Source organism: Anoplolepis gracilipes, chromosome 7 (assembly GCF_047496725.1).
Source record: "Anoplolepis gracilipes chromosome 7, ASM4749672v1, whole genome shotgun sequence".
Taxonomy (NCBI): domain Eukaryota; kingdom Metazoa; phylum Arthropoda; class Insecta; order Hymenoptera; family Formicidae; genus Anoplolepis; species Anoplolepis gracilipes.
In genome coordinates, this window is record NC_132976.1 from 2,521,513 (window position 1) to 2,540,553 (window position 19,041).

Consider the following 19,041-nt stretch of genomic DNA (forward strand, 5'->3'; position numbering starts at 1 on the left):
CAAAAGAGATGCATTGATGCCCACGTAAAAAATACTTGATATTTATCTTGTATATCAAATAACTTAATAAACTTTACTTAAAATAAGTCTTTTAAAGTCTTCTACGATGTTATTATCTTTTTTAATTAACATATAATTTTAAAAGGAGAGATGGTACTTTTTGAGAATTATAAAAAATATAATGAGTGCAAAATAAATTTCATTAATGTGATAAGTGAAATTTGAGAATCTCATAAGCATATGTCCTCGCGTAAGCTTCTCTCCTTCGCGTTTGTACGAGGATTAGCTGTTAGTAATTAGAGTAACCGCGAAATCTGACGATAATAAGAGGCATGCCGAGACAATCTTGTGGCTTGCACGCTCAGATTAACTCAACTATACCGCCTCTAGTGTGTCGGACTAAATTTTGAGAAAGCGAATTAGGGTGCAATGCCAGCATTTACATTTAGCAGAGCAATATGCTTAATTGGACGCAGTCTGGAGGATTGGAAAACTGATTAGCCGCTAGACGAATCGTGGATTAAGAATTTATCGTACTGACCGCGTACTCTCTTTAAAAAAATCTTGTTTAGTTTCTCATTAGTTTTGTGTACCCGCGTGCATAGCGTATTATGACTAAATAATTTTGCTTTCCAATATGTATATATTCCTTTCAAATATTTTGAATTTTAATATTTTTTCCGTAAATATAAAAATTTTTTCAAATTATTGCCACATGTAAAATATTTACTATAGGTATACAAATATAAATACACACAATTTATAAATGCACTTATGAAATATTGTTGACATTAACAATTCTAAATGTTTTATTACGAAAGTGAGGTATGTCTTGGATAAGGCTTAAATTGCAATTCGAAAAGTGCAATAAGACGACGGAAAATAATTACAGAGGTCGGATGGCGCGTACGCCTGAATACGTAACAAAGATGATGAATGCTTTCTGGTTTCCATTTCCTCGATTCCCGCCTCGCCGATATGCCGGTGCCGGCATGCATTACCATAAAGCATTAATATGCCAGACTCCAGAGGCTGTCTGCGAAAGTGGCGTCGGTATCTCGGTGGAACGGCGGCGGCGGCGGCAGCGGCGGGAGCTTGAGACACAAGGAGAGTTGAGCGTACAGACGGGGACGGGGAGTGAGAGGGCCCTTGGAAGACACATCCATCGGCAGTTTTTCACGCGAGGAATCTCGCGATACCCGGCAACGCGTCTCACCGAGAGCCTGCGATATAAATGCATGTCGGTGTCGCGTCTCTCGCGAGATGGAATGAATTTGTCAGCCGGCCCAAGATATCGTTCTAGTCGCCTCAGTTTCGACCCTCTCATCCAAGACTTCCTCATCTTGGATCCGACCATCCATTGGGTGTCCATAAATGGAAAAGGGGAGATCGATCTGTGTGATATCGTTCTATAAAAGAATCAAAGATCTAGTTGGAAAGCCGAGGACAATGAAGACAAAGAGACAGAAGACAACATTGAGAAGATTCGAGGATGAAGAAGACAGCGTGAAAAAAATAAACAAGGAAGAGAGAAGGAAGGAAAAAAGAGGAAGAAGAACAAGCATGAGAGATAAAGATCGAAAAGAGAAAACAGAGTACGAGGATCGAAAAGACGAGTGAACTAGAGCGACTAGAGCGAAAGAAGAAGGTCGGGGGAAGCTTAATTTCGCAAGGTGGTTTTGTGTAAAAGTGCAAAGGCTGGCTCGTTCTGATTCCGCGTTGGCACGAATAAAACTCACCGATCGGACAAGGACTTGTTTCTGCTCCACTTTTTGAGATGAGATCCTTCTTTTTCGCTATCATGCCGCCGCTTGTGATCGCGGCTCGTACACTCTGATATCCGAGGAACATTGCCGTTATCTTGTACAAGGTGTTCACGAGTCGGTAGCGGGAATGAAAAGTAATTGCACAAAATGGGGTAGCGGCGTTAACCTAGCCTCGCTCCAGATTCTCCGGCAAATTAAATCGATCGCATTAGCGAAAACACGTGGTCGATTTTCACATAAGGAAAATAGAGCGGCACGATTGTTCTTTATTGGCGTGCATGGAGATTTAGATGAACGGAATAGGCGTATAAAATACTCGAGTTTTAAGTTTATTTAATATAAATAATACGCGATTGAATTAATATTTCTGCTGAATCCAACTAAATTTCGAATGAGATAAAGATTTACTTGTTATTCTTATTTTAAATCAATAGGTTTTTTAATCTGATTTTTATAACTGAAAAATTTCTTATCGGCACTTATTTTTATCAGGGAGAAAATCAATTGCAAATTGATCAACGATTTGTAGACGAAAGCAATTGCAAAGGATAAGATTCAGTATAATGCTACGCAAAACCCAACAGGGCATTAGATTTTCGTGGTAGTACATCGGCTTATCGTTCATAATCCTTTGACGGTCGTGGATTGTCGACTTAGGAGTTGCAATATCTCGGCGAATCAACGGCCGTAACAAACCCTCTCAAAGAAATTCTGAGACGCCATGGTTCTGCGGGATCCAATAATATCGGCGCGATCTCGGTATTAGTACGGCAATGCCGATCCGAGTATCCTGGCCACGATCCAATCGACCGTTGCCAACGAAATGGAATTATTTTCTGCCTTTTATTCCGCGCTCTCGTCTCGTGGTGAGAGAGAAATTGATTTGTATTATGAATTTCATAATGGATTACGCTTTGTATATAAGTCGGAAAATTTCTTAGATTGATATTAGTCGAATCTATCGAGCAAATCTAAATGTATCTAAAGTAAATAGATATTGTCGCGCTAGTTTCTTTGGCTAGAATTTTAGATACGATAAAATGTGGTCGACATGTATATCGAGAGGACAACGTTGGCATAATCTGGCATGAGTCCAGGCGACGATATATCGAAAAAAGTGCATATACGAGAGAGAGAGAGAGAGAGAGAGAGAGAGAGAGAGAGAGAGAGAGAGAGAGCGCAAAATGGAAAATTGTATTTTATATACAATAATCCGCATGCGCGTTTGAGTTTTTTTTTTCTCTGGAAGAGAACAAAATTACAATCTGATGGGTCATTACATTTATATGCGACATTACGGGTTTGCGAGAGCATTGACATTAATTATGCGCGCAATTTCACGGATTTCCGGTAGATAAATTCAATGTATGCCTGGATATCTATGTAAACGCGTTATCGCGCGAGATGTGCGATAAAATAATATTAACGACACGCGCGAAGAAGCTGGCGGGGATCCAGAGCGGCGACTTCGCTGAAGAGACGACTGCCGGGAATTGTATTTTCCATCGGCTGTGTATGTCGTTCGTTTCGCGCTACGGGAAGCGATGTCGCGATGGGTGGCCATGTATGACGCGGCGAGAGAACGTCAAGCCAGAGGTGCATAAATCGTTCCGATACATTTGATTCCTCCGTTCGCGCTGCGGTGAAACGCGCGCGATAACCGACCCGATCTGGCGCGGTCCCGACCAAGTTGCCACCGGGACTGAATACCGCCGGTGCTGGAAGATTCCCGAATATCATCGAAACGGAAAAGGGTGGTGCCAGTCCGAGATACGACTTTCGAGGAAGCCACGAAATGGCGCGTTAACCCCGGATCACGAACCGTCACGAAACGTCGATGGCGAACTTTTTTTCTGTTCACCGATATAATTTCACGCGAGAGTCGCGACATTGATATTTACGTTGATATTTTTCTGAAAGATTGTGGACGCTATAATTCTTGCGCCAGCTTGTTCAATGCATTTTTTAGTAGGACAAGCAGTCATTTGAGAAAATGTAGTGATTTCGCTGACCACGACAGCTGAAAGCATTCTCTCATAGTACTATTATTGTGTGTTAATTCTGGTTTGTTATAAGTGTGGTTTATCTATCTTTTTCTGTCTCTTTTTCCATCTATCTATCTATCTATCTATCTATCTGCCTCTCTATCTCTCACTCACTCTACTTTGCGGTGCTTCAATTATTCTACGCCGCATATCTCGACGCCGTTGAAATGGGTTATTAAAACAAGAGCGTAAGAAGCAAATGCTCTTAGCGGAAGATAGAAAAGCAGAAACGTTTACTACAACCTCTTACTCATAGAAGCGAACTTTAAAAGAACAGAGAAAGAGAGAGAGAGAGAGAGAGAGAGAGAGAGAGAGAGAGAGAGAGAGAGAGAGAGAGAGAAAGAAATTCGAGCACTCTTTCTGATTGAATTAATAATCTTTTTTGAAATATTTTCGTAGGTAGATACGAAAAAACAGGAAAACGCAAATTTATTCGTCTGAAATTCATAAATTTTCATTCAAGGCCGAGAATAAAACTGCTTGACGTTTTGTAAGTCCCGACGTTGCAGCGTAATTCAAACGGCTTCACAACGCAAACGTCGGAACACAACGTCGCGTTTTCATCGTCGTCCATTCAGCATTTACCGGCGGTCGTTTGAAAATGCTAATGCGACTTCTCTCCGGTTGTGACTCCGTGCACCGTGCTCCTCTTGACAAAGGCGCTTTCGCATTCTCGAGCGGGAAGACCGTCTAGTTTCAAAGTGGAGCGCTCCACAGCGTAGAGACGTGTGATAATTTATTTGACAGTTTTATGGGGGACGGTGTATATATATATATATATATATATATATATATATATATGAAATGGTGCAGCAACGCAAAGATATAAGTAGGGCGCGAATAAAAAGAGGACCTAGCGCCCTACGTTTGTGCCCATCTAGCGCGGAACGCTACTTCTGGACTTGATGAATTTAGCTACCGACGACGACGACGACGACGACGACGACGACGACGACGACGACGACGACGACGACGACGACGACGACGACGACGACGACAACGACAACGACAACGACGATGCGGTGTTTCCGCACGCGACCGCCCTTCCGTTTCCTCTCGTTTAACACTCTCACGCGACACGGATAAGCGCGCGTTGAGATCGCACCGGATGTTCGGGTGATAGTATTTGTAGCGAGATTTTCATGCATACTCGTGTTATCTTGCCTTTTTTTTATAAATACGTCCTTAATGAAAAAAATTAAATTTGATTATAAAAATAGCCAACTCTTTATCATTAAATATAAATATTATTAAATTAATATGCTGATTTTGTTAGCGTTAAAATATTTTGTCTGAAAAGTAAAATTATTCTTCTTAAATGTATTCTTTACATGTTTCCTACATCAAATTAAAGATGCTTATATAATTATATTTTTATAAGCTCTACTGAAACAATCTGTATTTACTTAACAATATTGAGATATTTTGATGATTGTTTGATCGCAAAAGACAACGTGCCAAAACACACAATCGTTTCTAAGAGTGTTCGTGTTTCGAAGAAGAAAGGAAAATTGCGAAAGATTAATGAAAATAAGCAAGGTCGTCGACTAATTACGCAAGACAGGTCGGCACTCGTTAAACGGTCCTATCTTAAAAATGTCCTGTTAAATGGTACGTGGCGGGCCATGTACCGGGGTTCACCGGTGGCATCAACGCGGACACCGTCGCTTGGAAAACACGACAGATTTACGAAGGTTGACAGAGTTAATTACCTGGCGGTGTGACGGTACAATAATTACCATTACCGCTACCATTGAGGAGCTTTAGTTCCGAGGAAAAGCTTTAAACTCAACGATTGCGAGTTTTAGAAATTTGATGAAATATTTGATGTTTGCCGGATGTTTTTGCCGGGCAACACTTTCTTGGCGACAAACGAAACTATTATCCTTCTAATAGGATGTAAACGTTGGATTCCTTAATTAAATAATCTCATGGAAAATTTTCGTTGGTATTCGGAATTGCTTGCGCCGGAGAAATCTGATTTACGCAATATTCAATTAAGAATTGTAAGGCTTCAGACAATCGCCAAAGTTATTCTCTTGTTTAAATATGAATACTTAAAAATTTTATATTTAACTTGTTTTAATGGAAAAACTTTCTATTATTATTACACGTTTAAAAAATACCACTCGCAAAAAAAGGAGCACAAGTGTAGGAGTATTGTCGGTATTGAGGTAATCTTATACTACTTTTTGACTCGAATATTTTGTATTATTACTGATTACAGACCAATATTAATTTTCGTGCTGCTTTATGATATCGCTTGTAATTTTTTACATTTATATATCACATTATTCATTCTGATATAAAAAAATTTATCGTTTTAAATATTTTTAAATTAAATAAACCAAATAAAATAAATATACATACAAATACATATATAATATAAATACAAATAGAAAAGACTAAAACTTTATCGCCAGATAATGAAAGGAATCTTAACAAGTAAATAATGTCTAGATAAAAATGTGCAAAACGATAAAGGAGATCGTGAAAATTTCGGGGAGACTAATAAAGCGTGATGATAAAATGAGTAAGCTATATATAGGAATAATTAGACCGAAGGTAATCTATCCATCTACCTCTAACGGCCACTTGAGCCAAATTGCAAAGACGTACGTCTGACACTCGCGCATCCTTCGTGCAGCCGATTTGACAGAACCGAGCTCGTAAAACGGACGATTAAGCGAAAATTAACTTCTCGGACCACGAAACACGTTAGTGAGGCGAGGAAACCAAAAACTATTCGTTCGTCTATTCTCGGTCTACTCCGATTTCCTATAAACACTCTTCTCCTATCATTCTGTACGAAATCCTATGGATAGTAACACGTATTCCGTACTCGTATAGAGCAATAGGATTTAAAGGATTCCGTTAATGGAGTTATTTCGCTTTTGTCGTTATGGAGTCGTAACTGCCTCCTATCTTCTCTAGTTTATCCGCTCAAATCTCGTGTTCTCTTTGATGTTTTTCTAAATTGAATTTTCTTAGCATTGATAAATCGATAAATTAATTATTTCCAATACAAAATGGGATTTTAATAAATAACAATTGATGATAAAGTTGATGATACGATAATACCAAAAATTTTCAATAATAGCTTTCTTATATAAGTGGCGCGCGTGGATGTATGTTTCGTTAAGATAAATTAAAAAGTTTAATGTTAAGGCAAATTATAAATCAAATTTATTTCAATTTGTATAAATAAAAACGAGTATTAAAATGCAACGGGAAAAGTATGACGTTACATTATTTTATAATAGTTAAAAAGAATCATTGGGAATAGAAGTTGGCTATAGAGATTCATACAATTACTGGTAATAAAAAAAAATTGTGAGATGAAAGAACCTCCTCGTTTCAGTTCATCATTCGATTTTATCATGTAATGGATTCTGATGATGCATTTGAAAAGAATTAACGAGGGCGCATGAGAATTGGAAGGAGAGAGAAATAGGAAAATGCAACGGTAGTTTACTGCTCTATATATCATGTACAATCGTCGTAAAATGACCGGCGCGTAGTAATAAAATGCTATAAAGCAGGAATTTCTGATGATTTTTTTTTGCCCGATCGTTGCGCCAAATTTTCACAGGGGTGACGGAGGAGGAAATGAAAGGGGTCTCCGTACGTACCGAGGCAATTCGTTTCGAAATAGTTCTTTCTCCCGGTCGGATCTTGTCTACGTAGAAACAGCGCGGAAGTAGACACATAAATTTCTCTATCTTTGCGCTCATTACAATTTTATCTTTGCTCCGTTTGATTTATTCCGAAAGTTTAGCAACTCTACCATTGTGCTCGCGGACCGAGGAAGATTGCATTGTACGCGGATACGCTACGGGGGCAGCAAAAGGAGACCAAGTTTCGCGCACGATATGCTACCCGAGTCGTAGGAATATTTCGCTCGCGTCGTGGTTTACAGCGCTTTTTTCACCGTTACTCGTCCGCTGTATCCGACTCTTGGCTTTAATTAAAATCCGAGTCAAGCCACGCACGCCGAGACACGGAATGTTTCTCTTTAACACGCCTGTGCAGAGTGTTTGCGTTTGTTTTTTTTTTTCTTTTAAGAAAATACATCTAAAAATACAGTACGATATCTCTTTACTGTCAAATGTAAAGAAATTTAATCGAGAAAAAGTTCTTATTTAAGTTAAGTACAGGAAATAAAGTTTTTTTCCGTAGCAAAATATGCGTCGACAAATAACTATTTTTCCCTTAATTCGCATTTAACTTAACGTATCACGTTGTTATTATGCAATTTCGAAAAAACTTTACGAATATTATCAACGGGATAAACGGAGCAAATTAACCTTCGTTCAACTAATTCTAATTACTCGCAATCACGTCGTTCGAAGTCGATACGACGTGTTCGCCCCGGTTACGAGGGATCATCGATTATGGCCCATAAACGCGACCGTAGTCCACGAAACGCGCTTAAACCGACACGTCATCTTTAACGACCTCGCACAGTCGTAAAAGCGTGTCACTGTTACTTTTCATCCCGCTACCGAAACGCACGGCGAGATCATCTCTGTAATCTAGCGCTCGCGGAGTCTTTTCTCTCGTCGACTAGTCCGACGGTGTTCGAATACAGTACGATTCACTTAGTGAAATATAAATGCGAGCAGGAATTATGGGTGTAGGGGAGAGATGAAAGTGATCCCGAACTCGGTTCTGACGAGGATGTTCGACAGACCGCAGTACTTATTAATTATTACATTGCCCTCGTTAGTAGTGTCGTATAACCGTAGCTAATTACTTGCGCTTGAAACGCAACGTCACGTTTACACCCACTGCAATTGACGTTGTTACGTACTACATTGTTTCGTATTTCTTTTTGTTACAGGTAAGACAGTGTGATAAATCCTTCTAATATTGGTAAGTGTTTTTATCGTCGATTATTTTAATGAGTGATCGCTTTCTTCATCTAGATATACCCGCGATAGCTTCTTTATTCACGCGACATACGTATAGTTTACGTCAGTCGTTACTCTCGATCTTACTCTCGAATCGTATGCACGTGCACGTCTACTAGACGACAAATCTAGGACACCATCTGTTGTTAGCGCGAGGTACGAGAAGTGGAGAGAAGGATGTCCGTAGCAGTGCCGCTGACATAATTATGATTAATTATAATACCCTATGCGCCGAATGCCAGACTGCGGCGACACGCCGCCAAGTCTCGTACGTGCGCTCTAATATAGTCAGCCGATAAGACATTCTCCACCGAGAAGATTACGTCGCGGAAATCGCGTCGGAGACGCGACGATGCATGGTCGAGATGATTTTTATAACTAGAACATTAACATCTTTTTTTGAGGGAGGGGGGGGGGGAGGAGAGAGTAGATAGTAATTATACTTTTCATTTTCATTATTTTGGGAAAGAAATTTAAAATAAAATTTTACAAGAATCCAAAAAGAAAAAAAAAACGGCGCTAAAAATATGTATTTCACAAAAAATATATACGTGTTGTAGTAATTTGAACGAAGCGCACTATAAAATTAATTTCCACAGTATATTTTTCAATATCGAAAACGGATAGCCGCGTAAAATAATGTAGTATATAACGCGAAATGAGTGATATTCTGCCTTCATATCAAGATATATATGCGCGATCTCTCTATTTGCGTATCGTTATTACGCATCACCGAAACTCCGCGACCATTATCGTATAGTCTATGACCGACAATTTATTACCACGTCCCTTCTCCCCAGCTCGTACACATTCCTACGCTATTTAAATCCATACATCTATGGATTCCATAGATTACCATAGATTCGCATGTAGCGCATATTAATTGAATAATGATGACCAGATATTTACGCGATATCGGTTTGCCCGTGTATTATCCGGAACCATATTTCTCCTGATGGTGTTATTGCACATTTCGAATTAATTTTCATTTGTTCACGCACTTTTGTTTCGCAGGGATATGTATATATATATATATAAAAAAAAAGCGCGTATATATTGATTTCTAACTAAGCCTCCCTTTGTGTCTTGGGCGGGAATGTAGTTATATACTTATCTTTACGTCGAACTATGTGTTGCAACTGGTGGTACCAGCATATTTAGACCCTTGATTAGGATGGGATCTAGTCGTCAATTTGCCGTTTCGAACTTCCATACAGTTGTGACGATTATCAACAGTTAATATCGAAGCTAACTCGCTTTAGAATTCAACATGGAAATTCAGACGTGCTGTCTCTCTGCATGCTAATCTTCATTGTTAATTAATTTCGCTCATCATCACAATTGGAGAAGGATAATTGTCCACGTCTATTAGCGTCTCTTAGCAAAACTTTTCTATTTATCTTTGTATCTAAATCTTTGAGTAATGTAAAGTTCATCATCAGTCTTTCAACGATACGACGCGGACTTGGCGACACAAAAAATATATTTCAACTTGCTCATAATCGGTATTAAAGCGACTTTTTTTAGACATACTCGAAAAAACTCAGATTACTTTTTTTTTTGTCAGTGTAAATTCTATTTATGAAAAGGAATAAATATAAAATATAAAATAAATATTATATATATATATATATATATATATATATATATAACGATATATATATATATAAAAATAAAGAAACCTATAAGAAATAAATATAAACTTTGATGAAGAGGAACTTTTACTTTAGAATAAAATTCTTTTTAATCCTTTTTTTAATATTTACACTCTTTTAACATCAAGCACGATATATGTGTATTTATACGCGGTATTTGTTATAATACTTTCTCAAAGACGCAGAAGCGAAAATTAAATTACGAATTCGGAGAAACTTGGGCGTTTACAGAACCGTAGCCTAAGCGCCCCCGAGACTTTGAGAACAAGCGAGCTTTAAGGCGTCGCTTCGGTCCTGCCTAATTACAAGACAAAGGAGCAAATGCTATAGATTAGCTCATTAGCAGAACGCTTGTCTCGTAACACAATTAATTCATCCCATGGCAACGCCTCTCGCGTGTACCTCGTCGTAGCTCGTCTTTCGAAAGGAGAGTAGACGACGCGTACAGATCGATAAGGCGAACCCGAGGCAAATTAAATCGATCATCGTACGCTGTTGTATCTACTTCAGAATCGGGATAACGTCGCACGGTTTCTCGTGTTTTTACAACGCGATTGTACTGAATAATAACTAATTTTCTTAACTGGAACAGCCCGCATGTCCAACAGAATTCGATTACTTAATCATCGCGAGCACGACTATCTCGCGAATTATTATTCCTCCATCGATAAAAAGAGTTCAATATTACGGAATAATTTATAGCTCGCACGTTCGCTCGGCAAGGATCGTGCTCTTAAAATTTCAATGACAGCGAGACGAAGTGTGCGAGCGAGCAAACGCTCGCGTTCGACAACGTAACCAGCGGCAACCGCTGTTTCCAAGCCATCTTGCCGTATTGTTATGCGAATAGTAACAACGTTTCGCAATTAGTCAGCGGTTGATGTACTCGTTTGCTTTAGTATTATTGCGCCCTGTACAATATCCGCCGCGCCTCACGTTTCTCTCTCTCTCTCTCTCTCTCTCTCTCTCTCTCTTGATATTGCATTACTCGGCGCTTTCGAGGTGCACAGCTTTCTCGCCGGATTACGAATCAACAAATTTCATCGTGGTGTACCCGCCGCGCCAACATAATCCACCTGTGCCGTGCGGAATCCGGCTGATGCCCGGCTACCGTCGCTTTTTGATGTTCCACGACGAAAGCGACCTAAGTGGATCTTTGTTACATTTTGCCGCGTCATCGTCGACGTCTCTCGGGTCGCCAGTGACATTTCATCTTTTAGAATATTTTTCTCTATGACTCTTTGAGGATACCGGAAAAAAGAAACAATCGGATGGAAAACATATTCCAACTCTGTTTTTCAGATTTAAGATGAAAAAAAGTTTCTAGTTTCAGCTGTAATCGCGATAATTGAAAACGCGTAAAAATTTAGACGATAAAAATTATTATCGTATTATCTCGATGTTGCGATCGGAGATGCGATTGAAGGAGATTCACCTCGAAGCGAGTAGATCGATCGGACGAAAAGTCTCGCTGGAGACTTAATTACCTCGCGTTAGCGAAAATCTCTATTCGACTGTTATTTTTCCAGCTTGTCGTTTATCTTTTCGCGGTTCCTCTCCGGCAAGCCGGCGGCCCTTAATATTCCCAGACGTGTAGAGGCGAAGGAACGTTTACGGCGCCGAAGGTATTCCGAGGTGCTTTTTTTAAGTCCGAACATTAAAAACATCGTTAGCCCGTTTTCCGAGAGAGAAGGAGAGAGAAAGAGAGAGAGAGAGAGAGAGAGAGAGAGAGAGAGAGAAGCTGCAAAGGGGATCGGCGGGGAAGAGAGGGGAGGGGCCGGCTGGGAATGTAATTAAGTGCGGTCCAAGATTTACTGGCCCTGCCTCGTAGCCGGTGGAGAGAGCGACGTATAGTCCCACACTCTCGAGTGTCCTTTTAAACGTTAGGTTATGAATTTAGCGAAGCACGCGCGATGATAGAAATTATTCGCCAAACTCGCCGTCTCTTCTCTCGGGTCGCCGCTCGAACTTTCATTTTCCCTGACGGAAATTTATCGGCGCTAGGGCTCGTACGTACGTAGAGAGGCGACGAAGACGAGGGTTGCCGAGGTGTAATGATGTCTATCAAGGACTCGCGCCTAGGGCAACGCGTTTCATATTAAGCGGAGAACTAGGATTCATGGGATATCCTCATCGCCAGGAATATAAAATTTCATTTTGTTTGGAGAGGAGGAATTATATGCACATAAATTTCTAAATATTTGACATCGTTATATATATATTGACTATATATTATTTAGTTTAAAAGTTTATGCGAGTTTTTACAGTGAGTTTTTGCAGCTGGTACTCTGTGACAACACGTTGGTACGGTTTTTCCAATGTCGTATATGTGCAGTTGTTTTCACGTCGGTTAGTATAAATAAAATCTTCCATCCACTCTATTATTCGGGTCGGTCGATCCGTTGTAACACATCTGGGATCACCCGACTAGGCGTGCACACGTTGCAAAACCTCACGAACTTTCGCCCCTGCCAGTCATTATTCATCGTCAAGGCTTGGGTCACCGAAATTTACCAAACCATCTTTGACTACGATTTATCATCTAACGCGACCCCGATACGAATGAAGCGCGCAAGACGTGTACCTTCGTTATACATGAGCGACTCATCTTTCTTAGGGAGAACTAATTTCTTTGGAAACAAACGGAAGAACGACAACGTCGTCGTTGGATTTAACCGACGTCCAATCTGCTCGAGTAACGGCGATATCCGTCTCGCGTCGAGACGTATATCTACTGCGAGCGTCAAGTTTATCGGAGGAGCTCTTACGGTGTTCCGAAAGTTGTAACAGCCGCTCGTCGCTTTTCCGGGGAACTTAGCGACGTCCTTGAGCCGGCCATAAATTGCAAAAGAAATTTCGAAAGTGTCGCCGTTAACCCGCTACTCGTCGCGTATTTGCGTGGCCCGCCATTTTTCGCATCGCCAGGGAAATCGGTCTCGCGCGGTAAATAACGGAGGATTGTCCGGGAACGATAACAATCCAGCGTTGTAGCATATGGCTAACAACGCGCCGCTATAACCGTTATCCAGTTATTATCACTGCTTTTTCACGATCCTTTCTTTCGACAGATAACTAGTCACGTTTTCCAAATGTACGATGCTTCTCATTTCAGTGTTTCTTTTTTTTTTTCCCCCTCCTTTTTTGCTCTTCTCGCGGTCCAAAGAAGCCTCTCGCATGCAAATTTGCGTGAGATCATCCGACACAACATGAGCTCTCTCACTTTGAGAGCCTCACATAATCGTGCACGTACATAGTTGAACCCGCGTTCTCGCGCGATATGGTTTAACGATGACAGTAATTATCGAATAAATCAAGTTATCACGGAACGAACAGACGTAATTAGATTTTTATCGGCACTTCTCATGGCAAGTGGTATAATCGCGCGTGGAATGTCCAAGTGCGAATTAATTCAGGAACGATTCGGAACTTGCGAAAACGTTACTTTCGATTTTCCGCTCGCAGTTTACATGAGAGGAAGAACAATTCATGTAGCGCTGAATTTTTATTTTCAACAGCTGACGCGAATGATCCACAGCAGACAATTCAATTTTCTTACAGTGTAATAATTTTGAATAATTGGAAATTGAAAAGAAAAGCAAATAAGTTTGGAAAGATAAACTTAATAAGAAAGGCAATAAAGGAAGAATTTTATCTTTCGGAATTAAAATCGTAAAATGGAAATTTTTATCAGCTCGAAACACTCGAAGGATTAACGCGTATAACTGCTAATATAGTCTCCGTTTGCTTATATATTTTATATCTCCGCGCCTTATGCATTTTATCGTAGCTCGGAAATTACTTTTAAATTTCGCGACTTGGCCTGCACGTGTCTTAAATTAAACGAATAGCGCGAGACCGCGCTCAAGAACTCGCGATGCATCTGCGACTGTGGCGGCGGCAGCCGATACGCAGTTTCGCGCATCCGCGCCGCCACATATTACGCAACTTTGCTCACTATTCATCGGCAAGAGCAGCTTTGGCTCGTTGAAGACACTGCGGTAACCATTGCCGTCGTTAGAACTTGGGCAAGGAAATGGAGAAGGAGGAGGTTCTTCCTGTATCTGTACGCACGACAATCACAATCAAATGAAAATTTACAAACAATTTCAAACATGAACATCCAGTTGTAAGAAGTAATTTTTTCAATATATAGACTGTAATGCAAAAAAGAGTTTATAAAAAGGAGTGAAAGCAGTACTCGTTAATTTATACGAAATTTGCATAACATTGAGACGATTCGTATTCTTATTTCAAAAATGAACTTGACACTATTAACGCGACAAAGAATCTTTATCTGAACGTTGGAAAGGTTAGTTCGAAATTATCTGCCAAACATTCGGTCCACGAAGTCTCGTCCTGTTTTCTCGATATCCAACGTCATGCGACCACTATCCTCACATCTCATCCGAACGTGACTGCTGCGAGAGGAGATGTACGTGGCGAGGACGCGTCGCGATGACCGCGAGACGCTCTTCGGATGGCGGCTCTATTTTCACGACCCAATTGTCGCGATTTATGCGAATTTCCGCAAACGTGCCCGTGCGACTTGCACGTTTGGGATCAAGGCGAGACGAGCACGGATGGGAGGGCGATTGGGCTTGCCGAGAGACAACGTGACGAAGAACGGTGTCCTTTCATTGATATAGAGAGTTTTCGTCCCTCCCATTACTTTTGATTTCTCAGCAGAGAAATTTATACAGCTAAAATATTGTATTTATTCAATTTAAGTCAACTCGGCTTGGTTTACTTTAGTTCTGCATGGAAAACCTGATTGAACTGACATAGTTACTTTAAATTACAATTGAATGAAACATTTAGAAGAATTTACAATTCTCTTCTTTTATCGCAATTTATTGCTCTATTTTCGATTTAATTGTTCCAATCATTTTATTGAAAGCAATATAATTGTACTAAATTAATAAAATGTGAAAAACCTGTTTTTCATAATTATAAATAGATTATAAGTAGATATAGAAATTATTTGGTCAGCCAATTTTGGCACAATATTATTCTTACAAAATGTTTTCAACATTTTATCTTCTAATCTGAATTATAATTTAATCTGATTTCAAACAAATTATAATTATAATATGTTTTTATTTTGTAAAAAATAATCTGTTGTTTTACGTAACGTATACAGGGGGGACAATAAGCGTCCGACAGGAATAACGTCAAACGGCAAGCCAGCTGTCTGTTTCGGTCTCGGCAAACGCGGTTGAATACGTTATTAATGGTATCCTTAATTCGTACAAATTGGATTAATGTACAGGAGTTCGTTTCGGCTTCTCTGTTAGTCGGACTTCGCATGGAGGAAATAAAGGGAAATAAAAGAGATCTATACGTGTTCGGGATGAGCGAGTATGTGTATGTACCAGTTTAAATGTGGTGCGAATGCGTGGATCTGAAGGGAAGGAAGAAGCGAGAGAAATAGAGGGTGAGAAAAAGAGAGAAAGGAAGTAAAGGGGAAGAGAGCAAAACCATTGGAAAATGGACCAGTTGAGCAGAACGAGAAGGAACGACGTGGTTCGTTAACGCTTTCATTGGAGAGCGATTCTTCACAAAGCCAATATAACGGGGCTACGAGTTCTCATTTACTGCCTCACGTATAGATAACGCGACGACTACGTTATCCGCTGTAGACTCCCGCAGGTCATATGATTCGTTTAAATCGTCAATGAGCCGTTCATTGGCCGATACATGGTTGATATTTTGACGAGTTGTTTGAATCGCAAAGTAGTGCCAATTTCAAACGCGAGCTGAATCGCGCCTTGGACTCTACGTACTTTATTTCCAAGAGATTCGTTAATTCTTCAACAATTTTATAAATTTTTATATTTGCGAGATAAGAAATGAAATGAAGAAACGAAAGATGTGAGATGAAATGAGAATTAAAATAATATCGGCGTCACGGATCACGTTATTACGTTTTTAACAGAGAGATCACACAGAATAAAGTATATATATATATATATATATATATATATATATATATATATATATATATATATCGCGTAAGATTCAGTAAGAAATTCCTACGGGCAAATTACATTTACAGGACCTCTGCGTGAGCCATTAATAACGACTGCGCGAAATATATATATATATAGCGTACGGCGAGGCATGATTCGCATTTGGATGAACCTTCGCGTAATAACAGCACGTTAAACTCGGATAAGCAGATAAAGCCGGCGCTAAAGTTGGCGATGTTCTTCGTTAGGGGATTGCGGGGACGACGGCGGGCCGTCTGGTTAAGAACTTTTTACGGCCATTGTGGATCTACTTTCTGCGATTTTACGTGACGTTCTCGCACGGATGACTTTCGAAATCGAACTCTCTACGAGATATTACGACGAATTTTCCATCACGAGGGGGGCGAGCTGCGAATACGACGCGTATGATTGCGACCGATCTTATCCTGATTGATCAATCAGATGCCTATTCATTCGATAGTATTTTTTTCTACTTTCTGCAGCTGTATAGCCCGATGAAAAGCTTATACATCTCCGATGGAGGAAAAACTTTGAACGGTTTATTGGAAAGTTTGAGGTCGGCAAATTATTGCAAGATACAATAAATATGCGTAGCTGGGATATATGGTTTCATTAATGATTACCGAAGTGAAATAGATTTATCATTCAACGATTTCGCGGTTTATCTTTTAATAATATTTTATTTGCAAATAGTTTGCGGGAGCTATCAAGCGTTTTAACGTCAGCAATCCCATTATTGCGGCTCTGTTTTTATATAAAAGAGTTATTTTTCTCTGCTGTCAATGTTGCGACATCATATTGTTTTATCATCTACCGTTTTTTAACATCCGCGGTTTGCAAAGGGCTCGCGATGTTATGCTTTCACGCGACTGCGTATAGGCTTTAAACAAACAAAAAGGAAAATTGAATATATCCAGTCGATATATTCGATTTTTTTGCGATGAACAAATAGTTTTTTCCGCGGATACACGAGAAGAGAGCAAATGATATTTTTATTTTTATAAATAATTTTATGAATCTTTTTATATAATGATATATTAAAAATAACGATAAAATAAAAGTGAGTAAAAGTGAGTAAAAGTGAAAAAAAAAGAGATTAATGTACATATTTCAACAAATTTTTTTGCTGGAGATGTTATCTCCTTAAAACAAGTTTTTAGAAAACAAAAATATTTCTCAAGAAGAAGAAATTTTGTTGTAAAATATTAAAATTATTTCTAATTTTTTCTACAATGTATAATAATGTAAGACGTTAGGATTCTTTGAAAATATATACTTGTTCTATGAAAAACTTTGGTAGTCTCGCGATATACGCGAACCCGCGCCGCGCCACGTCGTTAAAGTCTCGCGAGAGAAATGCGATTGACTTTTCGCGCGTCTTGCAAAATAATGTTCATCGGGTGCCATAATCGTATTCGATATCACCGTAGGTAAGGATACTGTGTATGCGTGTGACTAAGTAACGGCACCGCGTTACGTCACTTTACGTTACGGCGTTGGTTGTAACATTATTCATAAGTGGAGGACTATGCACACTTCATAAACATAACGTATACCAACCGCGGGCGCGCGACACTGTACCCTGCAAATGTTGACAATATCGGCAGCATTGTGATAACGCGCGGGTGCGAAGCACATAGAAAGCGATGCACTACGGCAAGATCGATGATAACGCGCTGCGTGAATACCGACCGTCGTATTGATACGTATACAATAGCGAAATCATGGAAATCCATTTACGTTTCACATAATTCACTAAGGACGAAGTGGAGGGCTATTATTACGTTGAGAGAAATATTAGACGTATACAAGAGTCATCCGACTGTATAGAAACGTATTTTCCCCTTTTTGCCAAGCATTGTAAAACCGCTTGCGATTAATTGCATCTTTGTAATCAGAAATGATTCGAGAATACGACAAATTTAATTGTTTTCAATTTAAGGTACATACGTAGCTGCGCGCACAAAATTCAATGGAAAATTTCATTTAAACCATCGTAATGAAATAACATGGCGCATCTCATGAAAACTAAATGTCGTAAACATTCCGGAATGAAAATTGTCGGAGCAATCCGAGTCGAGTGCCATGATTACTTAGGCGAAACCGCGAGGGCCGAATAAAATGCGACTGCACTACTACCGCCGGAAAGTAGAATAGTACGTATGCTCGCGCGAATACCTTGGATCCGCTGTTTTCAGTCTCGACTATATAGCGTATATACTATAAACCTGGAGGATTACCCCGCGGAGGATCCCGAACTTTATCGTTCGCTATTATATTCATAACCATCTTTTATCGCGCGCCGTCCATTGTCCAGCGCTCTTTGCTCTTGTCACTTTACGTTTACTAACACGGATCACACTTTTGCGAAACAAACCCTCCTCGCTGCGTAGTACTACTTTTATTAAACCCCGTGTCACGTGCCGTAAGTCTAAACCTATACGAGTGCGCGACATTACCGCGAGAAAATGTCACATATAACGTTGGTAGACGTACGATGTATTTCCCATGTGGGATACGGCGAAAATATTGACTCCACAACTTTTCTTACGCCTTGGAGAGAGAGAGAGAGAGAGAGAGAGAGAGAGAGAGAGAGAGAGAGAGAGAAAGGGAGGGAGCAAAAAAAAAACAAAAAAAAAACGGCGGCGTGTACGAAAAAGACGGATGTAGAT

General features: G+C 39.8%; 1 protein-coding gene and 1 long non-coding RNA gene across 8 annotated transcripts in view; one reads left to right on the top strand and one right to left on the bottom strand.

The window, feature by feature from the left end:
• The window catches only part of LOC140667872 (uncharacterized), a 248,724-nt gene that overhangs the window by 189,063 nt on the left and 40,620 nt on the right, over positions 1 to 19,041 (bottom strand). The gene's annotated exons all lie outside the window — the stretch shown is intronic.
• Positions 1 to 19,041, top strand: part of LOC140667864 (E3 ubiquitin-protein ligase MIB1-like) — a 297,267-nt gene that overhangs the window by 120,714 nt on the left and 157,512 nt on the right. The window contains exon 10 of one of the 7 annotated variants that reach the window (XM_072896169.1): positions 8,655 to 9,124. The exons of 5 other annotated variants lie outside the window; for them this stretch is intronic. In XM_072896169.1, the coding sequence (XP_072752270.1) occupies positions 8,655 to 8,658 (4 nt within the window). In that variant the 3' untranslated portion in view covers positions 8,659 to 9,124. Of the gene's footprint in view, positions 1 to 8,654; positions 9,125 to 19,041 lie in introns of those variants that run through there. One more of the 7 variants, XM_072896164.1, reaches the window with a different exon arrangement.